The 24,714-nt window shown below is 40.9% G+C and overlaps 1 protein-coding gene across 4 annotated transcripts in view; it reads left to right on the top strand.

The window, feature by feature from the left end:
• Positions 1–24,714, top strand: part of Klhl5 (kelch like family member 5) — a 63,514-nt gene that overhangs the window by 19,270 nt on the left and 19,530 nt on the right. Inside the window, exons 1-5 of one of the 4 annotated variants that reach the window (XM_060365274.1) lie at positions 4,207–4,875; positions 14,269–14,451; positions 16,351–16,487; positions 17,603–17,814; positions 23,520–23,732. In XM_060365274.1, the coding sequence (XP_060221257.1) occupies positions 4,496–4,875; positions 14,269–14,451; positions 16,351–16,487; positions 17,603–17,814; positions 23,520–23,732 (1,125 nt within the window). In that variant the 5' untranslated portion in view covers positions 4,207–4,495. Of the gene's footprint in view, positions 1–4,206; positions 4,876–14,268; positions 14,452–16,350; positions 16,488–17,602; positions 17,815–23,519; positions 23,733–24,714 lie in introns of those variants that run through there. The other 3 variants (XM_021640682.2, XM_021640684.2, XM_021640683.2) reach the window with 3 other exon arrangements.

Genomic DNA, 24,714 nt, shown 5'->3' with positions numbered 1-24,714 from the left:
CCCACATCCATGTCAGACTTCTTACAGTCACCTGGAACTCCAGCTCCAGGGGATTCAATACCCTCTTTTGGCCTCTGCAGTCACTGCACACACATACATATTCACATAATTAAAAATAAAATCAATCTTTAAAAAAAAAAGACTGATATTACCTGTGTTGGCTGTTAGTGGGAGTTTCATGCACTGCTTTTAGGATTTTAAATTGGTGGCAATGGTCACAATGGAACCCTGTGTATACCCCAAAATGTAGTAGCCCCCAGATGCCAACATAACTATAATTCATGTATGTGTTTGTATGTTAGACCACATATACAAGAATGTTTATAGCAGCAATAATGGCAAAAGTTTAAAGCTAAAAACAACTCAAGGGTCTTGTCAACAATAGAAGGGATTTTAGTGGTCATATCTGCCTGTCTTCATGTATGTTATATATGTATATTTAGAATACCATAAAACTATTCATCAAGTGGTAGAAACAATGGATTGTCTTTGGTAGAGATGAGAGAAACTGAACCTTCACATGTGCCATACTTCCAGCCCCAGTCTAGGCATTAAAATTTAAAACAAGAGTGAACAGAGGGATCCATTTGAGGAAAGAATCTATGCTAAGGGCTGTGGCTCCCTTCGGGAAGGGATGTGAAGTGCGTGAGCACTGGCCATTGTCCCTGAACCTTAGTGAAAATCACATGGTTGGTTCCTGTCATGAGGCCACATTGTGCTTTCCACTTTTGGTTTTAGCTCTTGTTAACCTAACATGCCTCTAAAGACACAAAAGTTAGTTGCTATCCATTTGGAAATAGAGGAGAAAAAATCTAAAACAAGAACAACACAATCTGAAAATGTATAATATATAACAAGCCTCTACTTGACTTTACGGTGAAATAAAGACAAATAGCTGAGGAAAAAAACCAGATGTAGCCAGTTCGGAAATGGACAATGAACCTATAAAAATGTGCTCAAGGCCAGCAGTCATCTACAGTTAAAAGAATTGTGATACATTGCTGGAGAAATGGGAAAGGAGATGAGAGAAGTGCAGTCTTTCCAGCTGAGGTGAATTTGAAGAATGTTAAGCTACTCAAATTTGAAATGAGTATACCTTAAATGCAGCAGTTCTCCTGGGAATAGATTGCAGACATAAAAGCCTCACAGGATACTTACTTCAGTGTTGCCTTTAGTAGCAAACAGATCTTGAAATCAACTCAAAGCCTATTATTTGCGAGGAGATGGCGTGTTGGTTTGGTTTGGTTTGGTTTGGTTTGGTTTGAGACAGGGTCTCACAATATAAACAAGGCTGGCTTGGAACTTGAGATGTACCCAAAACTGGCCTCAAACTCATGGTCATGTTCCTGCTTCAGCCTTCTTAGCTGACATTTACAGGATGAACCCCCATACCAACCTCAAAGAGATATTAATGCACCTTTATTTATAAGTATTTTATAAGTATGAAATATCATGAAACTGTTAAAAAGATTTATATCACCATGTGTATATGAAATTATATAAGAAAGGCAACATGCAGGGCTAGAGAGATGGCTCAGTGGTTAAGAGCACTTGCTGCTCTCTTCCAGAGGGCTGAGTTCGGTTCCCAGACCCAGGAAGGGTGGTTCACAACTTCTGTAACTACAGCTCCATGGGAAGGGGATCCCAGACCTCTGGCCTCTGAGGGCACCTGAACTCATATATACATCTAAACACATATACCTACACATAAAATATTTTCAAAAAGAAAAATGTTCAAATTGTGTATGCAATATGATCTCTCTTCTGGCAACAATCAAAGTTGTTATAAATGTGTATAAGAATGAGGGTGGATTAAATGAGTGAGACAGAGAGAGGTGGATCATGATGGCCACAGTTAAATGCTGCTATCTGTCCTTCTGCAACCCAAGTTAGAACTGTGGAGCCTGGCTCACTGGCCGACTCCAAACAGTTCCTATTTTAGGTAGGTATACATTCAAAGTATAGCCCAATTCTTTTTGACAAAAGCTCCTTTGGACCCCTTTTAGCAGTAGGGGTGTGGTCTCATTGGTTAGTGTCTGTGGCTCCTTAAGTCTAAATTTCTTCTGATGGAAAATTACTGTTAAGAAATGTCTCTCATCTCAGTGGTCCTTACTGAAAGCCACTGTTGAGTTCAGGTTTCAGTGACTCAGCAAACAAGACAACAGTCAAACCGCTTCCAGCCATTAAAAACAGCATTTCCTGGAGTTTAGAGCACTGCAAATGTTCTCACATTGATTCAATCCGTTTTAAATGTTCACTCACACAAAAGCATGTTTACTGAAGTATATTTTGTGGACTGGAGAGAAAGCTCGGTCATAAGAAGACTTGCTCCGTAAAGCATGAGGGTGCGCTTGGGATCCCAGCAACCATGGGAAAGGCTGAGCACGGCTGCAACCTTCAGACCTGTAACCTTGGCCCTGGGAAGGAGGAGGGGCACGGACCCCAAGAGCTCACTGTCTGCTTATGGGTGGCTAAGAGACCCTGTTTTCACACAGTAATGGAGACTGTGACAGAGGCAGACACCTGATGTCTACCTATGGCCTGCACTCATGCACACCCACTCACCACACACATGGCATACAAATTACTCTCTTGTAGTATTTCACGAGCTTTTCCTTTGTCAAGGTATAAGTTTAAAAAGGTCTTCAAAAGCTCTGAGACATCAGTGATCTTTCATCTACATGTTTGCAGTTGAATGAAGAGGGTGAAGGTGAGGTCATTGTGCATCATTGCTGTGATGTCTCCCATCGCGTCAGTGTATTCTTGGCTTTGCAAGATGTCCTCTTTGGCGCCTGCCCTGGCAAGGCTTACAGTACTCTCTGGACATTCCAGCCACGGAAAGCTGCAGTCTCCTGTGTGCAGAAACTTTCGTCAGGGAGATTTGCTCCCACCTTTAGGAAGCACAAGCCCAGAGCAATCAAACTGTTTGTGTAGGTAGCAATGCCTTTGAGACAGGTCTGGGAGGTTAAAGCCAGGGAACTGGAACCCAAACTGCATTGTCAACAATGCAGCAGCGAGTGTCAACAACGCAGTGAGCGACATCAGATGGACTCCCTCGGTTTACCCCACAGTGCTCAGTACAGAACTGTGCATGGCTTTTCATGCTTCTTATTCTGTTTTGCTGAACCGTTTTTATTTTTAGGAGCTATGTGAGATTAAGCTACAGGCCTCCTGGTATTTTCATGCCTCCAAAGCAGACTTTCGTCTGTTGGTCAACCAATGTCAATACAGTCTTAGGTGAAATTATTTGATATGGACTTAGTACTGGACCCCAGAAAGCTTAAATTCTGTTCTACATCTATAGGTCACAAATTCTTAATATTATAGCATTATAAGGTTTTGTATTTTAACTAATCAAATATTTTTTATTTGCTTCAGTATCTATATTTACTCATTTTAGAGGTTAGACGTCGGTGTGAGTGGATTTCTGTCTCCTACCATGCCTAGTAGAACACTCAAAATAAATGTGTAGTATTTGAAATTTTGAATTTTTTTTCCTATCAGTTTGCAGTGACCATGTCCACCCCACTGCTTTGTCTTCTAAGCCATCAGAGCACTGTCCTGGGCACTCTGCAGTCAAGGAAATCTCCTTGGTAGCCTTCTTAAGCCTCGCTTTCCCATTTCTAAATAGGAAATCTCAGGGTTAAACTGAAGGAAGCAGTCCCATTGTAATTAAGAGAGCAATATTGGTGCCAGGGCATTTTTTAAAAAATAAGTACTGACATATTTTGGTCCATGGCGGTTTTTAAACTTTTTCTCTTAGTTTTTCTCATTATCCTTTGTTCAAATGAACTCTTACTGTACATCCTGGGATGAGAGGCAGGAGGCAGGAGGAAAGGGGCTGCCTAGAGCCCCACCTCGGACTGTCCTCATTCCCACCCAGCACAGCTCACAGCTCATCTCATTCATGATGCTCTTTTAAAAACTTGTTTTGTGATATCTCGTCTATGAAGCTGGTTTAAAAGCGAACTACTATGGGGAGGGGGGTAAGGTGGTTTTTAAGTACAAAGGAACACACTCTGGGGTGTGTTTCTTGTTTCAGCAATAAAAGAGTTAATGCACTAGCAATAGAGGCTGCAATTCTGCAGCGGGATAGTGCTCTCAGTCTCTGTCATTTGTGGTTTAGAAAAGGGGGTGGTGTTCTGCATTTGAAAGGACTTTAATGAATGCTGTCAGTGTTTGTGAGAGCAAAGGGTCTGCTTGGGAAAGGGAAGCTGAGAAAGTGCCGTGGCTGCCTCAGGATAGGTGGATCAGAGTTTGCTGATTGAACGGAATGTTCCACCGTGGTTCATCTTTATTCATTTTCCTTTGTTCTTTATAGTCTGATATATTGGGATGAAAGTAAATGTAGATATATATGTGAACGATTTATTTTCCTTTAAAGCTGTTTGCTGTGTTCGGCAGGGAATATACTTCTCTTGTCTTGGTTGGATGCACAAATCTGTGCGCTGTGCTATTTGCCCGTTGCCTAGACGATCACTTGGTTTCTCTGAGGATGTCTGGTTCTCGCAAAGAGTTTGATGTGAAACAGATTTTGAAAATCAGGTGGAGGTGGTTTGGCCATCAAGCATCATCTAATTCTTCAGTGGACAGCCAGCAGGGAGAATTTTGGAACCGAGGACAGACTGGAGCTAGCGGTGGGAGAAAGTTTTTAGATCCGTGTAACCTACAATTGCCTTTGGCTTCAATTGGTTACCGAAGGTCCAGCCAACTGGATTTTCAGAATTCACCTTCTTGGCCAATGGCATCCACCTCTGAGGTCCCTGCATTTGAGTTCACAGCAGAAGGCTGTGGTGGCGCACACTGGCTGGATGGACCAGAAGTGGGTGATGGCACGAGCGAAGAGGAGAATGAATCTGACTCCAGCTCGAGCAGGTTGATGATTTTCTTACCGTCAGAGATGGGGTGTGGGTACATTGTCCGTGACATCTGAGAATGACTGAATGTTTAGCTAATCTCTGTGACTGTATGTACATCTGCTCCTGTGTACTGTCTACGTGAATGGCATCTTGCTGTGGACATGTATGTTTGCTAGGATTTGGAAAATGTCTCAACATTAATGCTGTGAAATTTAAAGACAACAAATAGCTTTCATTTTGAAACACCTTGCATTTTATGGCTATACATGGCTCTGCTTTGAAAATAATATATAGCAGCAGTTTTATACTGTTGTCTGGCGTTATTCATTGGCCTTCTGTATTTACAGTAAAACTGTAAGACATTTCTGCAGTATAAATCTTCATGATATTTGGGTTATAATAGATTATGAAGACATTTTAACTTGATGAAAATGAAAGGTTTTACAAAAAGGAAACATTGTAGTTCCCAATTTTTGACACCATTTTAATTGTCAATACTATTTTTCTGTGGTTACTTCTCTTTGTCCTTTCTATGTTGCAGCTCTCCAGATTAAGACAGAGAATGCTAAGTAACACATCTCTTTCAAGGATAACACCTAATTCCTGTTACCCTCACTTTTCAAGGAAATCATGCTGTTTAAGGAAAGAAAAGATAATCTGTCAGGAAAGTTTAAGCGAGCCTGTGGGAGGGGTGCTAGATGTGGTCAACCTGTCTAAAAAGAGAGAGAGAGAGAGAGAGAGAGAGAGAGAGAGAGAGAGAGAATAAGGAAAATGATTTAGAAGAAACACAATAAAGAAAAAAGTGATAATTTCATGATGATTTCATTCCCCTTTTCCTTGAATCCTTCATCTTTAAGATGGATTTTCTTGATCAGTTTATCATGCCATGTAACAAGTTAAAGGCGTCTTTCTGATTCATCTTCATGCTAAAATATTTCTAGATATTTGAAGACACAAATGCTTCTCGTTTGACATGTAACTACTTTTTTTCCTGTAAAGTTTCTTTGCAGGTTTTGATTATTATGCTCTCTAGGCTGGTTATTGTCAGTGTGGGCACCTAAAGAATTTCAGTCAGATAAACTCATGTGTTTAAGAGTCCCATGCTTGGACATAGACGCCACCTTGTCCTCCTCTAACCTTCAGAACGTGGCATTCGACCTGTGGGAGGGTAAACCATACACCTGCCGTCTGTGGAACGGAGAGAGGGAAATGTCTTAGTTAAGTAAACGGTGTATTTAATTAAAATGTTTTTATTATTTCCTGACTTGGCTTTGTCATAGGAAAGAGAAGCTATGAATAATTTTAATATTGGGATTAACTGAGCAAATGTGATTCTGTTATATTTGGGGGGGAAATTTTGCCATAAGGAAAACAACAGAATTTTAACTTTATGATTCTTTTTTAACAATTTTGATATGAAAGTAAATAATCATTCCATTTGAAAAAGAATACATTAAGAATATTTAAACAATTTTAAAAAAACAAAACATTCATTTCTTCACCAGCTTAGGTTGTAAAACTATTAACATCTATCTACTGCCCATTCATATGATCATAAATTTATGCTCATGTGTTATATAGGAAAAATTCACATACACTTCCTTATATCAAAGGTAATTTACATAACCAATGAAAAATAAAAGTTAACCCTCTTTTTATATGCAAATAGAAATATTTTGGTGAGGTGTTAGTTATGAAAGAAAAGATTTTTGTTTTGACTCAGAGATAGTTATTGTATATCCCTCAAGAATCTTAAATTGATATTTTTACTTATAGAAATATAAAAATAAAATGCTAACCAAGAACATAGGTGAAAGGAGAGAGTAGACAGTTCACATCTTCAGAGACCTAACTTTTTTTAAAAAATACTGTCTATACAATAAAGTGTAATAAAAGAAAATGTCTGAATTTCAGATATGAGAGGGACATGTAAAAGCAGTTACTTTTTCTTGATGGTTTGACATTTTAATCTCATCGCAAAAAAAGCTCTAAGTTTAGAATATGCGTTGTCCTTCACATCTCCATGCTCTGCATTAATGCATCCAGTTCTTATGCCTTCTATCAATCTTCTGTTTGAGTCTTTAACCTTTGTCACAGGGATACATTTGTTTCCCTCAGCTTTTTAAATAGCCAGAGTTCTCTAAGTGGTTGTCCTTCTGTAAGCTAATCAAAGCTGACTGATACTCTTGTCAAAGAAGTTGCAGTGACATCCATCAGATTCTTATACATAACTTGGAGCAATTCTTTTTGTATGTATTTACAAAAGATGAACTAGGAAACCGTCTGATCATATTATAAATTGATATCTAAAAATATTAAAGATACACTGAGAACACATATACTGATTTCTTCTTTGAGCAGTCATCAATACAGACATCTGAACTTAAGCAGAACTTTTGGTTTTAGGATAGGCAGGTGAAGGACAGCTGAATGATTTTGCATAATCAGAATCCTAACACCCATCATGGGTGTGGACAGCTGAGGGCAGAGGCTGCAAGTCTCCTGTGCAAAGACTGTGTTTTGGCAGCTGTAATCTAGCTGAAAGGTCTGCCCAAGCATTAGCCTCTGACTGCTTTCTCTGCCATTTCACTAAACCATTTAAGCATTTCTCACCTTTTAACTTTCATCTTGACTCTACAGCCGAGCTGTGCTTTCTCTGTGGAGGTCAACTTTGGTATTAAAAGAGATACTTCGAGGTTTTTTTGTTTGTTTGGTTGGTTTGGTTTTGGTTTTTCAAGACAGGTTTTCTGTGTGTCCTTGGCTGTCCTGGACTCCCTTTGTAGACCAGGCTGACCTTGAACTCACAGAAATCCGCCCCTCCGCCTCCCTGAGTGCTGGGATTACAGGTGTGCACCACCACACCCTGCTTAAACTGTTTTGTTTTAATATACCATGAGGAATTTCAGAGTTTAAATAACAGAATTGTCATGTCTTATGTGAGATAGATTTCTAAAATCTTATTCTAGACTAGTTCTTACCAGGGCCAGCAAGGTATCCATAGCTACTACTGTGTGATCATAGCATAAATGGTCTACACATCACTTGACTTACTCACTGTAGAATTAGGTAATTTTGACACCTATTAAGTAATTTATCATCATCATATAATGTGCTTATTAAATATAACCTGCTTATTAGTGTGTGTGTAGCTGAGTGTACATATGCATACCACATGCATGCAAAAGCCTGCAGATGTCAGAAGAGAGAGTCAGATCTCCTGCAACTGGTGTTGCAGACAGTTATGAGCTACCATATGGGTGCTGGGAACTCTACCTGGGTCTCCAGCAAGAGTGTAAGTGCTCTTAACTGTTGAGCTATTTTTCCAGCCCCATATGAAGACGAGATCTTAATATGTAGTTCAGATTGACCATGAAATCACTCCTCCTGCCTTAACCTCCTAAGTGTGGAGATAATAGTGGCATAAGCCACTATTCCCAACTACAGCTGCCCTTTAAAGCTCCAGGCTCTTAAAGCAAAAGAACCCGAGCATAATGCTCATCACATTTTATTTTGCTTATATTGTACTTGAATCTGGACAGTAAGGTGTTAAGCTTTTAGAACCAGCCATGAAAACAATGACACACATGCACCTACACACACACAAACACACACAACACACATTGGCTCTAACCAAACAATGTGGTCATTTAACATTAGGAATGAGTATGCTAATAGATCGTAGACTGAAGGGATTTTTCAAAGGATATGAGAAGCCCTGGTGACAGGTGGACCAGTGGCCAAGGACAGACAGAGCCCTGCCTCTCGGGCTCCTTCGGGAGGCCATACTCCTTTGCATATCTTACTCCAGAACGTAGGGAAATATCCTCTACGTGCGCTCCAGGCTTACCCAGCCTCCTTCTCCATTCTCATCTTTGGGAAAGACCAAAGAAAATGTGGATGTGAAGCAGATGACACAAGTCATGTATCTCTTATTTCACTGCTGAAAATTCAGTTATGTGGCTGCAACTAGTTAGAAAAGGGACTTTGAATGTCCTTACTGCCTGAGTGTAGCCATGTGTCCAGCTGAATGTCATTATAGTAGAAAGAAAGAAAATAAAGAATAGCCTCAGGAAAGAATCTTGGAGCTACCTCATGTTTTTTAGGTTCTTGGTTTGTATTCTCAAAGACATTTCACAATGATTATTGCCATTTTAATTCTCTTCAGTGTCGTGCAAGAGTGCCTGTTGAGTCTTCCCCTTCGGTCTGGTTACTTAAGATTCTTAGAATCATCTTAACTCTTTGCCACTAATATCCTTGCCATGATCCATGGCGGGGACGGGGTGGGGAGATGCGATTCCCAAATAAAAATATGGTTTTCTTAAGAAGGTAAAAGACAAAGATGCTTTTCTGTTTCGAGGGTTGCTGAGGATTGAACCAGAGCCTCAGCCTTCCTAAGCATGTGCTCCACCACTAACCTGCAGTTCTAGTCCATAAAGATAATTCTTGAGCTCTTGACGTATCTTTTTGTACAACTGCTTTGTCCTGAGAAGGGAGAACTCTTGTCTGTGGCTCTACCACACTAATGCTCCTGATCGCAGAAGCTAAGCAGAGTCTGGCCTGAGGAGCATTTGGATGGAAGGTAGCCCTGCCTCCTCTCCTTCCTCACTTCTCTACACACCTCCCCTATCTGTCGCCTTCCCAAATACCAAGTGGATCTCTCCTCTCTCTGTGTTTCAGCAGCAGTCATGTCCTGCCCAGGCGTGCAGTGCACAGCTTGTGTGAAGTAAAGCTTATCTAGTCAACTTCTGTTTAGATTGTATATCTCTATTTTTTGTCATTTTGCTCTGTTTGGGGTTTTTGAGGTAGGGTTTCATGTAGCCCAGGCTCCCCATCCTCCTGCCTTTCCCTCTTAAGTGCTGGAATTATAGGCATGTAACACCTCTCCTGGCTTTTGTCTGTAGATTATAAATTATAATTATTTGATGCTATCTGAACATCTCTTATAAATTATTAAATATATTTAGGGTGTTCTTTAAGAATGCTGAATATAAAAAAAATTAAAGACCGATAACCTACACTAATAAATTTGCATTTTATTTTATATTTGTGATTATGAGTATTTGTGAAAGATGCCGAAAGGCTCACAGTACAGTAATTGCACCTTTACAAGAGGCATAGATTCTAGATGCCACATGTTATGATGTGGATGCCAAGCATCAATCGCTTTCACAGGAAGTGAGCCAGGCAGGCTAGTCACGGTTCCAAAACAGCTTTTTACCTACTCAAAGTCAAAACTTCACTTTAAGAAATTACTTCATTGAAAAACTCTACTCTACCAAACATGGTGGCACACGTCTGTAATCCTATTACTAGGAAGCCAGAGGTCGGCAGTCTCCATGTTTGAGGCCAGCCTAGTTTACATAAGGAGTTCCAGGCCAGTCATGGGTACACAGTGGGATCCTGTCCCAGAGATAGAAGGTGTGGCAAGGAGAGTCATGGAGCATATTGCAGGCATACATATCTGCAGGGACCTGTGAAATCTGCAGAATTATGGATGCTGTGCCCTGGGCCCATTAGATATTTTCTGTCCTCTAAAACTTGAGTTCAAATTCCAGACCTTTCACTAACGGTCCTTTCTAGGCATCTCCTCGGCATCCCGAAGGCACAATGCTGCATCTTGGAAATTACTATGTAAACAGTTGGTAGTCTGAATCTTTTTAGTTCTTGCCTCTTCTGTGTGTGTGTGTGTGTGTGTGTGTGTGTGTGTGTTAAGCCATTTTCTGACTTACATTCATTCCCTAATTTAGTGACATAAACTAAAAATTAAATATTTCTATATAGTCTGGAAATAATCCTCAATGTGTAGTTCATTATAGTGAAAATCTACCACAAATGGTTTGAAATATGATTTACCGTCTTAGTAATATCCCGTAAACAAACTTAAGCAGAGATGGTAGGTGAAGCCCTTCTGTTATCATGCCAGGGTCAAGCAGAACAGAGAGATATATTTCAAATGCTCCACAATTGACCTATTCCCAGCTGTTTCCATTGTAAGTTAGGATGCCTGCTTGGTTTACTAAAGGCCATTTTAAAGAGGAAGCATGAACTTAAGTTATAAAAATTGGTAATAATGGGGATCACCTTTTAAAAGACAACCAGACAGCATTATATTGACAAAAGGCTGAGATTAAAGGCCTTTCATTAGCCACTGCAAAGCAAACTGATACTTAACCCTGAGGGGACTTTGCATGAATTGTTTCATTTCATAATTCTCCTACAAGAAATCTTCTAAAATAAAATACTGTGTATTACTCCTATTTTGATGGTGAAGAAGATAAGGCTTAGAGAAATAAAATAGCATCCCCAGTGATGTTTAAGGAGTGACAGGAGAGGAGCTGAACCCAGGTCAGTAGGATTCTGGACCAGCACTGTTCAGTAAGACTCCATGCACTGAAAAAATGTTACACGTGTTTCCTCTGCCTATACTGGGGCCATACTAGGTGTTTAAAGTGTGACTAGTCCAATCACTAAGGAGTTGAAGTTTTTATTTTATTAAATTTAAACGTTGTGGGTTTTTTTCTAAACTGAAATGAATCAAAAATTGCTATTGTATTGGGTAACAACTCTAGAACCTTCCTAAAATGCTGTCTGCAATAAAATCACTAAAATCACTCTCCAGTACTCTCCAACTCAACTCTTAAAGTAAAGCACATAGGAAAAGACAGAGTCAGGAAATGGTCACTTGTGAGTTACATACGTAAAGCCACGGACGAGATGTGCTCTCCATCTCATGGAAGCCACCCAATTTGTTGCTTTCATACCTAGCTGAGGAGCTGTCCTATGGGAGTGGGCTTCAGTCTGAAATCCTTAACTCTAATGCCTGCCCTCAGTGGACTTCATCCTCCCGTCAAAACTTTAGTCCCCGGACTAAGACTGTAATCCTTGGACTTAGTGTACAGGTAAGCAGGATTTCCATTCTTATGTGGACACTGCAACCAGTTCAAATGCCTTCTGGTCCAGTACAGTAAACTGGCTGCTGCATGGCCTTAGCTGGTCACATTGGCCACTTAGGACCTCAGATTTTTTTCTCTGCAAGATAAGACACGTGAATTAAGTGACAGAATAGATTTCTTTTAGGTGTAAAAATGATACATATAGTAGTTAGAATGCATATAATTTAATTCCCTATAGTGGGATGGGTATGCAGTAAATTATTTTTTAAGAAAGTACCTGTTAGAATTATATTATAATGGTATTGTCCCAACTGCCTTTAAAGAAATAAAAGCAAGCTTGCTGGGGAGCTGCGCAGCTGCTGAGGTCTGCTGAGAAGCTCCGCCCCTTGCTGTTCACACGTGCGTTATTAACATAGCTGTACTTGTCCATGGATGCAAACTGGAAGCCTGCACTTCGTTGGAACCTTCATTTGAAGGAGTAGACGTGGTCTCTGTCTTCAGAGAGCTGTAACTAATTGTCACATTGAAATAATATGTTCCTTTAAGGTGGCAGCAGCTGAAGACTTGATAGCAAATAAGGAAAAAGTTTGAAGCATTCTTTTAGAGACATGAGGGGTTTTTGTTATTGCTGATATGTACAGTGGGGCTAGAGAGCTGACTCAGCAGTTTAGTGTACTTGTTTTCTAGAGAACTTGGGTTTGGTTCACAATACCCATATGGTGGCTCACAGCTGCCTGTAAGACTAGTTCCAGGGATAGCTGGGGCCTCCTTCTGGTCTGCACACAAGTGCACTTACACACACACAGATACACATAAAACAAATAAAATGTAAAAATAGTTATAATAGCTCACCTATATGCTCCTTTTTAAAATAACAAATATTCCACTAATTTCTACTAGTTCACTTAAATATTTTATTCTAGGAATTTCATTTTATAAATACTAGAAATGAAAATTTTGCAAATCAGTGTTTTGAACTGTAGGTTCTCATACACTCAGCTTGCTAATATGTTTACCTCCTAACCAAAGTGTACCACAGTGGTCCTCAGCCCATGGAAGGGTTAGAAACACTTCATGGCTTTTGAAAACTCTAGTGCCTGGGCCTCCCCTCAGACCCAGGTGTTAGTGATGCATACAATATCTGGATTTGTCTTAGTATTTGAACCAAAATCCCCTGGAAGCCATGAGAAGCCATGAGATGGTATAGTAATGAGCCGGGAGCCTCTCAGTATCAAAGACTATAGTAACTTAGTGATGACAGTGTTAAGGAATGGATGTTCTTTTAAAATTGGATATTAATCGGTGTTTATGATCGGATGAAGACTCAGATATTTCAGCTTACTCATTGGTTAGCTATTACTGTGAATTTAAGTGAAGCATATGAAAAGAGATACACACATCAGAACCTAAGAAAGAAGCACTTCATTTACTTTGTTTTTGAGAGAATTTGTGGTTTACAAAAATTAGACACTGTGATATTTCTCCTGCTCTTCAGATATTAATGTATGCATGCCCCTCCCTCAGAACACACCTGTGTGCAAGAGAGGCTGGGAAATACAGGCGAGCTCCCAGGCTCCCAGGAGGAAAAGGTATTTACCAAACAGCAGTCTCTACAACCATGGACAAACCGTAACCATGGGCAAGGAACTTACTAATTTCATTGATTTCAGATCCTCTTACTTTAAAAAGTGAAAAGATTTGATTTTTTGATAATGTTATTAGTTATATTAAGAAAATCCTCTTACAGTAAGCTGAAGCTTAATTCACTATAACATTCCACAGAGACGTTGAAAACGAGAGCTAAGTTCAACACTGCCTGGGTATTGAGACTCAGATGGTCCAAACACATCCGGCACTGTGGTCCACTCCAGCACACACGCCCTGATCCCTGCCGTCAAGTTACCTTAAACTAGTTTAACTTTTTACATACATGTTATTGGTTATCTGAGTTTTTGAGAGAATTATGTTGTTCTCATGATTTTCAACAACAACAAAAGCAAAATGACAGTATATTTTATAGGTAACCTATAGAAAATAACCCAGCTAAGGAAATGATAACTTGTATCTCAAACACAATAATAATGATGCCATTAACTGTATTAGGAGATGCATCCATCACTCTGAATATAGCGTGGTTCTTGTCCCCAGAGTCACAGGCTTTAGCAGAGAGAACTCAAAAATGGTAGTCAAAGAATGTGTTTACAAGACACCCACACCCCAGCAGGACTGATTTCAAAACACAGAAGTAGAAAGCCATGCGTGCCTGTAACCCAAGACTTGGTACACAGAGGCAGGGATGGCTAGAGTTTGAGGCGAGCCAGGGGTGCGCTGTAAGACCCTGTACAGGAAAAAGAGATGGCGACACTAATTTTCTACTAATATCCACTAATGTTGATTGGTGACATCACTTCTTATGTTGCACGTGAAGGCTTTAAAGGGACTTAGGGGGGAAAAACTTTAAGGACATGGTGTTTTGTTTTTTGGTTTGTTTTTAATGTGTATTTTCTTTTTTTCAGGACTTCCAATAGTAGCCAGACATTGTCATCCAGCCATACTATGGAGCCGTGTTCATCAGATGAATTCTTCCAAGCACTTAACCACGCAGAACAAACGTTTAAAAAAATGGAGAACTACTTGAGACATAAGCAACTGTGCGATGTCATTTTAGTCGCTGGCGATCGTAGGATTCCAGCTCACAGGTAATTTCTATATGTGTGAAATAGCCCTAGATAACGTACATGTGATGAGGTGTTGCACCCCAGTTACCCTTAGGCCTCAGGGGCACTCTGTCTCACGGAATGTCTGTAAGGAGAACCGCGTGTGAGACTCCTAACCACGGTGTCCGCTTTCTTTTGTGGATACGCAGGCATTAGCCCCAGAGCAGTCAGTACTGTTTGCTGCAGATATCAGCGACAATAAACAGTTTTCATGCATGTTAAGTACCCATTAAATGTTTTAAATAATCTTGATGGAAATTAGAGTTCGTGGCTAGCCAGAAGCATACACACAAAAATATCTCATGGAGTAGAGTTCACAAAAATCTTCATTTTTTTTTTTAAATTGGTTTTTCAAAACAGGGCCTGGCTGTCCTGGAACTCACTCTTTAGACCACACTGGCCTCAAATTCACAGAAATCAGCCTGCCTCTGCCTCCCAAGTGCTAGAATTAAAGGTGTGTGCCACCCCACCCAGCTTCTCTCTCTCTCTCTCTCTCTCTCTCTTTAATGCTGTGGGTTGAACATGTGGGTTAGCCTGTGTGCTAAACATGGACTCTTACCACCTAGGTTCACTCCTGCCCCTTAGTAAGTTTCAAAACTCCCGTGTATTTCCTCATTTTGTTTGCTGATCTCCCAAGCAGTATAAAAAATGTTAGTGGCGAGGGGATCCTGTAACACAAATGTCATATTTTTAAGGTAAAAAGAAAATGTTTAGGAAAGAATAATTCATTGTTCAGTTATTCCTTGTTAATTGCCACTATGACACACAGATTATTTTTCTGCCTTTCAACATTAATTAACATTGTCCAAAAGTTTGTGTAAAATTCCCTTCAAAGTGGAAATAAAACCATTAGAAAGGAGAGTGGGTTTATAGCTGTCAGAGGGCATGCATTTATTGACTAACTCCTTCCATAAAAAGTCTGTGACACGAATGTGGTTTCTTAGAGGAGATTTCTCCGTGAATTTCCCAGAGGCACCCGGAGGCGGCTCATAGTGGCTCGGAAACTCAGCTCATTGCCTGGGCCACCAGCATGTGCTGACGCCACGCCCTGGCACAGATGACCTGAGGACTCCTTGCCCCCTCCTGCTCTGCACTGCTTTCGGTGACTCCCCAGGTCACCGCCTTGAAAGCCAAAGAACAGTTGGGGACCTGTGCGACCAGCTCACCTTGTGTCTCTGGTGCTGTCCCGCCACTCCCCCTGCTCTCTCTCGGAGCCCTGAGCGCTCATGGGTCCCTGTGCCCGGGAGATGGGTGTGCTCCTTCTGCCCTTGGACTGAGTGAGGCGCTGGCTGCGCCTTCTTCCCCAGTGCTAGCCCAGTCTTCACTTCCCTCAAGAATAGTAATTTTAAGCAACAGGTCTTGGCCTGAGTGACACATTTATCTGTGGCCTACTTTTTTGCCCTGTAGCACGTATCTTTTTATTATATGTACAGACTGTAACAAGAAATACATAAATGTATTAAAAGTTTAAAACATTATATAAGTTGCTAAGACTATTTTCTAGTTGTCCTACATACTCACTTCTGCCCCAGTTTGTTTAGATTATTTTCAGAATCGGCAGAGAAAACAGCCTTTACATTTTTCTTTTCTCATACATGTAAATATATATTATATATAGCAAGTGTTTATAGCTTTTTCAAAAAGATTTCATAAAGTGATGTTTGCATAGTAAAATCATTTACCTCAGCAGAAAATTTTCAGTAATGGTAATTTATCATGCAGAAGAAGGAAGTAGAGCATGAAAGGATTTGTCTAATGTAGGAAGCATTTACCAGTGCTGTGTACTCCTGTGAGTGCCAAATAAAAAAAGAAGAGAATGCATTTATTAATGAACATCCAGCTTTAATGTACTCATTGATTGCTTTTCTACTGTGTCCTCAGACTGGTGCTCTCCTCCGTCTCGGATTATTTCGCTGCTATGTTTACTAATGATGTCAGGGAGGCAAGGCAAGAAGAAATAAAAATGGAAGGCGTAGAACCGAATTCATTGTGGTCCTTAATTCAATACGCATACACAGGTAACAAGTCAGAAGTAAACACTAAAGCCCTTCAGATCTATGTTATGGAATTTGATTTCAGATTTATTTTTTCTATCTCTTCTGTTTATGTTTTTTAAATAGGGTCTCATATATTCAAGCTGCCATTGAACTCACTGTGTTCAAGCCAAGGATGTCCTCGAACTTCTGGCCTCCCTACCTCTAGATTTCATATTTCTGCTTTGAATAAAGCAAGCTAATTCTGCTATGGTCATCACTGCCTCTGATGCTATTCTGCATTGGTTAAAATATGTTAAAACCTTTAAAATGATTATCATAATGAAGCTTTTGAATAATACATTTAAATTTTTTAACTGCGTGTGTGTGAGTGAATGTGTGAGTGTGTGTGTGAGAGAGAGAGAGAGAGTGTGTGTGAGTGTGTACTGTGCGAGTACAGCCAATGACTGCTTCCCAGAGGCACTGGAAGCCCTGGAGCTGTCGTTGCAGTGTGGGTTGCCTGCTGTCTGCTGAGAACAGCGTAGTCTTAGCCACTGCGACATCTCCTCAGTCCCATGGGTTGTGCTTTAAAGTATTTATATAAAAATAGCACGGGTAACTGCGGGTCAGAGCAGTCATTGTGCAAACATGAGGATCTGAGTTCAGATCCTTAGCACCCACATAAAACCTGTGTGGATTTGTGTAGCTGTAACCCCAGCACTGGAAGATAGAGGCCTCTGGCTGGACAGCTGAGGTTAAAAAACAAACATAAAAGCTGCGAGTGCCGAGTTCAGCGAAAGACCCTGTCAGAGCTCAAACAAAGGGGTGATAGACAAGACATCTGATGCCTTCCTCAGGCCTCCATGTCCACACATGTGCATGTGTGTGCACATACACACAATATAGTCAAAAGTGTACATTTAAGATTTAAGAGTTATTCATCAGAGATACTAGTTACTAATTAGTGCAACGTTTAAAGATTCTGAAAATAAGCAGAGGTCACAAGGGGATAAAATTGTTTACATTTAACCCCTTATTTTTCTTTTTGGATTCGTAAGCCTTCTAGATCTGTAAGGTGTGTAAGGAGCTCTTGTTTGGAAATCGAGTTGTCACCATCAGGTATTGTATAAAGCAAGATTGATGAACTGACTTGTTGACAGCCTCCCTCTTCTTAGGCCGACTTGAACTGAAGGAGGATAGCATCGAGAGCCTGCTGTCCACGGCGTGCCTTCTCCAGCTCTCCCACGTTGTGGAGGCCTGCTGCAAGTTCCTGATGAAGCAGCTCCACCCGTCCAACTGTCTGGGAATCCGATCTTTTGCCGATGCTCAAGGCTGCACAGATTTGCATAAAGTGGCTCACAATTACACTATGGTGTGTATTTTTTGAAAGTCAGAAAGTCATGTGCTCCTGGCCCCATTTCTTGTCTTTGAAAGTTCATCTATCTATATGTTGCTGTTTTTGTGTGGTTTTGCCCCAAGTTTTGAGGTTCAGGTTTATGGCGTAGCACTAAGCTGGGAAAGGAAGACGAGCGGGGAGTCTGCTGATGGAGACTCCTAATGGCAGGTGTGCCGCTCCTAAAGCAGGCTTCCTCAGCATCTCCTGAGAGCACCTGCTGAGCTTCAGATCCATCGTGTGGGCGCAGGTAGTGCAGTGCCGGTGGCTGTGGCACTAAGATGAACAAGAAAAGGATGAATGGAGACCTATTTCAGAGGCCTCTGGTTCCACAAGAAGCGCTCATCACCGTGTGGAACAGTGCTCTGATTGACTGCAATGAACCGTGTGTTCAAAATAACCCAGAGGAGGTTCTTAGTCAGCAGCCTAGAGGTAATGGGACTATGATTGATCTAGGACAGCAAAGGAATAAAGGGCATATTGATGGCATCTTGTTAGGACCAACCTTCAGTTTCAGCAGTAGAAGAGAACAGGAAGTTGTTACACCCTTTTAAAAACTATTTTATTTACATTTTTTATGTTTCTTCCTCCCTTCTCCATCCAGTCCCTTCCAACACCCCAACACCAGCTAGGAGAGAAGGAACATTAGGGGGAGGTGGAGTTCTCTTTAGCTATTTCCTGCTGGACAGGTTCCTTGTGGAAAGTCCAGTCTTCGTTTCAGGAGATCTCCGACTTCTCATCAAACTGCATCAGCAGCAGACAGGAGCAGCAGGGGTGGACACCAGCAGTCTTCTTTCTTCGGAGCCCTCTCAAAGCTCTCTGGGCTCTAGCCTTTCTTCCCCTCAGAGTCCTCAGATTTAAACTGTCTGCAGCTGACAAAGAGCCGCTCTCAGAGCCTGCATGACACAAACATTTTGCTGCTGTGGACAATCTGAATCACTCCCATATCCTACACCTGGGATCAAAACAAAAACATGTTTACATGCACAACAGGAAGTGGGGATGGGTTTTTAAAGAGTGGACTATCTTACCACAGGGGAAGTGACTACCCAGTGCTGCCTTAAATGCTTCACCTATGGCAATATAACTGCGAAGAAAGGAAAGAGTACAGCGTTTGTGTACATTTATTCAGTTGCATGGCTTTGTCAAGGAGAAAGGTTGAGGAACTGTTGCTTAGTCTGATTCCTCCTCTGTCTTCCACCCTTCAGTTGAGTTGGTTTATCTTGGAAAGAGACTCACGGAGCTTCAGCAGTTTTCATTATAGAAATTTAGAAAAAGCTATGAGGATTTCTCTGAACAGAAGCACACACACAAAACCACCCCCTTGTCATGGGCTTTCCCCGTGTGGTGTCATTCCTCCTGAGATCTGAGTCCTCCATGATTGTCACAGGGCACCCTGGGAAACATAAGGCACGGCAATGGCAGTATGAGCTACAAAGTGAGTCCTTAGGGTCCACCCGCATCCCCACACTTCTTTGTAGATTGCCGTTTCTTTTTCTGGGGTGTATGGGCACTTTGTCTACATGGATGTCTGCGCACCACTTGCATGCCTGGTGCCTGTGAAGGTCAGAAGGGGGCATTGGATCTTCTGGAACTGGAGTTACAGACAGTTGTAAACTGCCATGTGGGTGCTGGGAATTAAACCTGGGCCCTCTAGAAGAGCAGCCAGTGCTCTTAACTGCTGAGCCATCTCCCTAACCCCTCATTTTTATTTTAAATTTATATCCACAGTTTTAAGCACCTTCTGGAATAAGCTAAATGTTAGTAAATAAAATAGAGCAGTTTTTTCTTCTTAATAAGTTTATAACTTAACATCTTTTTTTTGATTAATAAGCTATATTGGTGTGTGTGTGTGTGTGTGTGTGTGTGTGTGTTTTGTTTTATTTTGGTATTCCAGACAGGGTTTTTCTGTATAACAGAACCCTGACTATCCTGGTCTCACTCCATAGACCTGACTCGTCTTGAACTCACAGAGATCCACCTGCCTGTGCCTCCCAGAGTGCTGGGATTAAAGGCGTGCACCCCCACACCTGGCTGTTGTATTCTATTTTTATTACATACATTTATAGACAGGCAAGTGCCGGAGGACCTCATGGATGTCAGAGGAGGCAGTTCTCTTCTTGTACCACGTGGGTCTGAGAGATGGAACTCCGGTGGTCAGGCTTGGTGGCAAATGCCTTTACCCCTGAGTCATCTCTCCGGGACCAGTCTCTTCTTGTGAAGGAATTTTATACATGTGAAAGCATTTGTAGGCATTTAGGTTATCCCTGTTGTTTACAGTACAGGCATGAAAGCTGCTTAGGCTGAGATGCAAAATCAATTGAAATTAGCTGGATGTTTTAAAGCTGTTTTCATAGCCAATTAGTTGCAGTAGTTTTTTGTTTTTTGTTTTTTTTTAATGTCAAGGTCATTACTTGACATTACTTAGTTTCAATAGAGATACGCGGTGGAACTCTAATAACAATAAGTAATTTAGAGGCAGATTGTCTGATTTGAATGTTGCTATGGGAACTGAATAAGAATGAAAAGCAAAATTCAATCTTCAATTTAAATAAATCCCTCAGTACTTTCATTTACTTAAAAACCATTTTGAAGGGGGAAAGAGCAACTCTAGCAAGCATCTGAAGCATGATGTCTGCTTGTTTCACAAAGCAGATTGAAGTGTGAGTGCAGTGCTGGGCCGTGAGCTCCGTCAGCACGCGATAACATACATGCTCAGACATCCTGCAGCGTGAGCAGGGCCAGAGCTCCGTGGAGACCACAGTCACAAGCTTTTGTTCTAGGTCCCACTGCTGCAGACCATGACCTGAACGTTTCCTTTAACCTCTAGAAAGGGCATTCTGGACCAGTTTATCATGACAGCTGCTTAATGTCATTAGAGTGGTGAGAAGCAAACTCAAACATTTACTTTTAAAATTCTGAATCTTATTGCTCAGGATAGAAAATGTATAAAATCATTAAATTCTTCTCCAATAGCTACTTGAAAGCAAAGTCATGCCTTTGAAAGGAACTTCGTGTTTAAACTTATTCTGATAGTATTGTATAATCTACTGATAAACTCATGTAATACAGATACACTGGATGAAAGGGCATTTCTCTGAAATGGGCGACACTAACAGTTTGACAACTAGCCACCCCTTACTGATGAATGCAGTTAATACCATTGGAAAAATACAACAGTCACACAGTGTTGTACAAACATGGTGTTTGTCCATTGCACCGTGCTTGTACCCAGGCTGGCCTCAGACTCACAGTCCTCGAGCCCTTACGCTCCTCAGGGCTGAGATTACAGGTATATGCCACCATGCCTGGCCATACCATATTGTTAAATGACAGAAATGCATCTTTTTACTTCTCAAGACTTTCCCCTGATATTATATATTAAATATCTTTGCATACAACTATGTCATATTCCTCCAAATTCATATTGCCTGCTTAATGATCATTTAGTTATAACTTCCTATAGTTAGACTTTGGGCTATTTTACTATAAAAATCGATAATAACAGTGTTGGGATTCAGACCCAGGACAAGCAGCAGAGGTGCCCATCTAACCAAAACAGACCGGGCCCCCAGGTTCCCCCAGCATCCATCAGTCCCTGTCTGTTACAGGACATAGCTAGCATACCCTGCCCTCTGCCCTGAACTTTCCAGCCCAGGAATTTCCCTCCCAGAAGAAGCTCTTCTGCATATCCTCTCCTCTCTCTCTGCCTGCAGGCCCACTCTTTCTCTTTCTCTTTCTCTCTCTCTCTCTCTCTCTCTCTCTCCCTCTCTCTCTTTCTCTCTCTCTGCTTTTTTGTCTCCTTCTGCATGGCTGCTTCACTGACCCCTCCTGAGAGCTGTCCCCAGTAAACCTGCATTTATATACTCTAATTTGGCTTAAATTGGTTCATTTCGTCAGCAAAGATGACCTATCAAAAAGAAACATTCATAAATATTTGGCTTTGTTCCCCATTGTGCAGAGTATTTATTAAGGATTAAAATGACAAGTAGGATAAATGGGCTGAGAGTTACAGTGTGGAGTTGAACCCTGGGTCTCACTCATGCCAGGCAAACACTTCTCTACCGAGCTACAGCCCCAGCTGAGTTTTGATAACTTTGAGCTCTTGCTGTGTGTTTCCAAATTGTCGTATAATGACAGTCTGCAATTGAGTACAACAGTTTGCTTGAAGCCATTCCAGCACTGAGATTTTATTAAAATATGTTCCTGGAAATGATAATCAATCATTTAAAGTAGATTCATTTTGGTATCTTTTAACAAATCATGATGAATTGGAGCAATTGAATTTAGTTAATTATTCATGAATGGTTTTCCTCCTAAGACTCTGCTGAAGGGAATGTCAGCCCAAGATAGATTTCAGATCAGTATCTCGCTTGGGTTACCACAGGCTAAATGGAAAATATGATTCTCATTTTAATATGGAAAACAGATATTGATAGGCCTTATCTCTAGCTCTGATTTAAACAACTTTAGCTCTTTTCCTAAAACCCAGTATGCTGAAACAGATAGTGCATTAGGAAGTGTAAAGGAAACATTACAAGATTACAAATTTGGAATTTGCATTTATATCCATGGTATAAACTATTCATGCATTAAGACTTGCAGACTTCAAAACAGAGGAAGTGAGGTTTCTTTCTCTGGGGCTGGAGAGATGGCGCAGGCATGCGCTGCTCTTGCAGAAGACCCATATTTACTTCCCAGCACCCATGTTAGGTGGCTCCCAACTACCCAGAACTCTCGCTTTTGGCCTCTGCAGGCATCTACACCCACACACAGACACACATGCGTGCACACACTTTAAAATAAAAATAAAAGATTTTAAGAAAAGATTTCTTTCTCTCCAGGTTAGTTAACATAATAATGATAAGCAAGTTATTTCACACCTTGGGGGCATTTCTAGTGTCCCATTTTAAATCATAGAGGGCTTGATCCTAACATGCAGTCAGGACTCAGTCAGGAACAGTCTAAAGTCCTGCTAGGTTAACAGTTTGTGTGTGTGTGTGTGTGTGTTAAAAGCAAACTAACTTGCATAATTAGAATTAGAAGAGATTCAAGTTTTCTGAATAGATCTGAAATCCTGCAAGGTCTTCTAAAAAGTGTAGGAATCACACACCTATGATCCTCAAGTTCAAGGCTAGCCTGAGCTGTGTAGGTAGAACCTGTCTTTAAAACAAAACAAACCAGAACAAAACATTAATGGCCACTTTGGTTATAAATAACTTTAAGGAGGAGTGCTTTGCCAATCCGTGATATAGGACTTTGATCTAGTGGTGTCTTACTTAATTGGCCAGCCTGAAGGCAATTCCTGGATCAGAGGCACCGTCACTGATGCTAGATTCCCTGACAACTATAAGCCTGATACTAGTTCTCTCTCTTGGCACTTGCTTCATTTTTCTTTTATCATCCTTCAGAAGCCTTGTCAAAACTTCTCCCTAACTTAAGCAAAGCAGTAAATAAATGCCATAGGTCAATTTTCAATGTACTGAGTGGACACTGTTTTCACTCATCACAGGTTTAACAAGCAATACAGGTTAGTGTTGCTCTTGGCTTTCTTTCCTAACAGAAAAAAATTTGTGTCTAAAGTACAAATTATTCTGGACACCTAATATAAAAAGTTTAGCTTTTTCATATAAACAGTGTTAAAAGGAACGATATCATTTATTTGCCTTTCCCTCCCCCTCTAGGAACATTTCATGGAAGTAATCAGAAACCAGGAATTTGTATTACTCCCAGCCAATGAAATTGCAAAACTCTTGGCCAGTGATGACATGAACATTCCGAACGAGGAGACAATACTGAATGCACTTCTTACTTGGGTCCGGCACGATTTGGAGCAGAGGCGGAAAGATCTCAGTAAACTTTTGGCTTACATTAGGCTACCTCTCCTTGCACCACAGGTAATTAATAGACACTCCTCTGCAGGTGTGTTTTTTGGCTGGTCTGTTAAGGTAATTTATACATGTGTCCCTGTGGAATGTACAGGTTAAAAATACTAACCTAACAGAATGCTGCCTCTCTCAGTGCAGGGGTGGCCACGCTGTGTAAGTTGCATTGAGTAGGCAGCGCTCCTGATTTTGAGTTAGCGATTTTATTGGACTCTACTAGATGCCTGTCCTACTAACTACTTAGTAATAAGACCAGAAATTTTACATTAACTCATTGTCACACGTTGACTAAGTTCCCATGATTGCTGGGCTCCATGACACTTGAAGCTCTGACTTGTGACCTGGTATATTCATACCACAGTCTTTCCATCTATGAAGCAAAGGTGGCATCAATTCTGACCAAGTAGAGAGACCTCTGTTCTGACTGTCTCAGGATTATGATGAGAGAAATGCATTCTCTGAAGCAAAATGTGCTATAAATAATGCCATCGTGTCAGGGCGCAGAGGCCTGTGTACTCGGAGCTGTCAGGCATCACGGGCTTGCACAGTTTCTCCTTTGTTCGGTTTTCACTGCAATATATAGGAATTTCCCCAGCAGTTTTTTCCTCTGCCCATCTCGGGCACTGAATAAAGAAAGAGGCCTTGAAAGCAGAAAAGGTAAGAGCGCTAGCTGATTCAGGCCTCGCCTTCTTTTCTTTTTCTTTCTTTCTTTTTTTTTTTTTTCTCCTTAGGGTTTAAAGTGCCACAAGAGTTCCTTTGTTGGTATTAATTTTGCAGATAATGCATCATTTCTGGCTATTGTGAGTGGAAGTTACTGTTTGCACTCTGTCTAGCGAAGACAAAAGTCATTGCCAAGGCCTCATGCTAAGCCCTCGCTATGTATAACTGGAACTGCATGAATGAATGCCAGTTTAGGAAAAACAACTTAAGAAGGGATTTCTCCTGAAATCAGACTTCAGTTTCCTTGGTTCCTAGCAAATATTCTTTCCTATTT

Source organism: Meriones unguiculatus, chromosome 12 (assembly GCF_030254825.1).
Source record: "Meriones unguiculatus strain TT.TT164.6M chromosome 12, Bangor_MerUng_6.1, whole genome shotgun sequence".
Classification (NCBI taxonomy): Eukaryota; Metazoa; Chordata; class Mammalia; order Rodentia; family Muridae; genus Meriones; species Meriones unguiculatus.
Note: the sequence above shows the minus strand (reverse complement) of the source record. Positions and strands in the feature narration are given on the sequence as shown.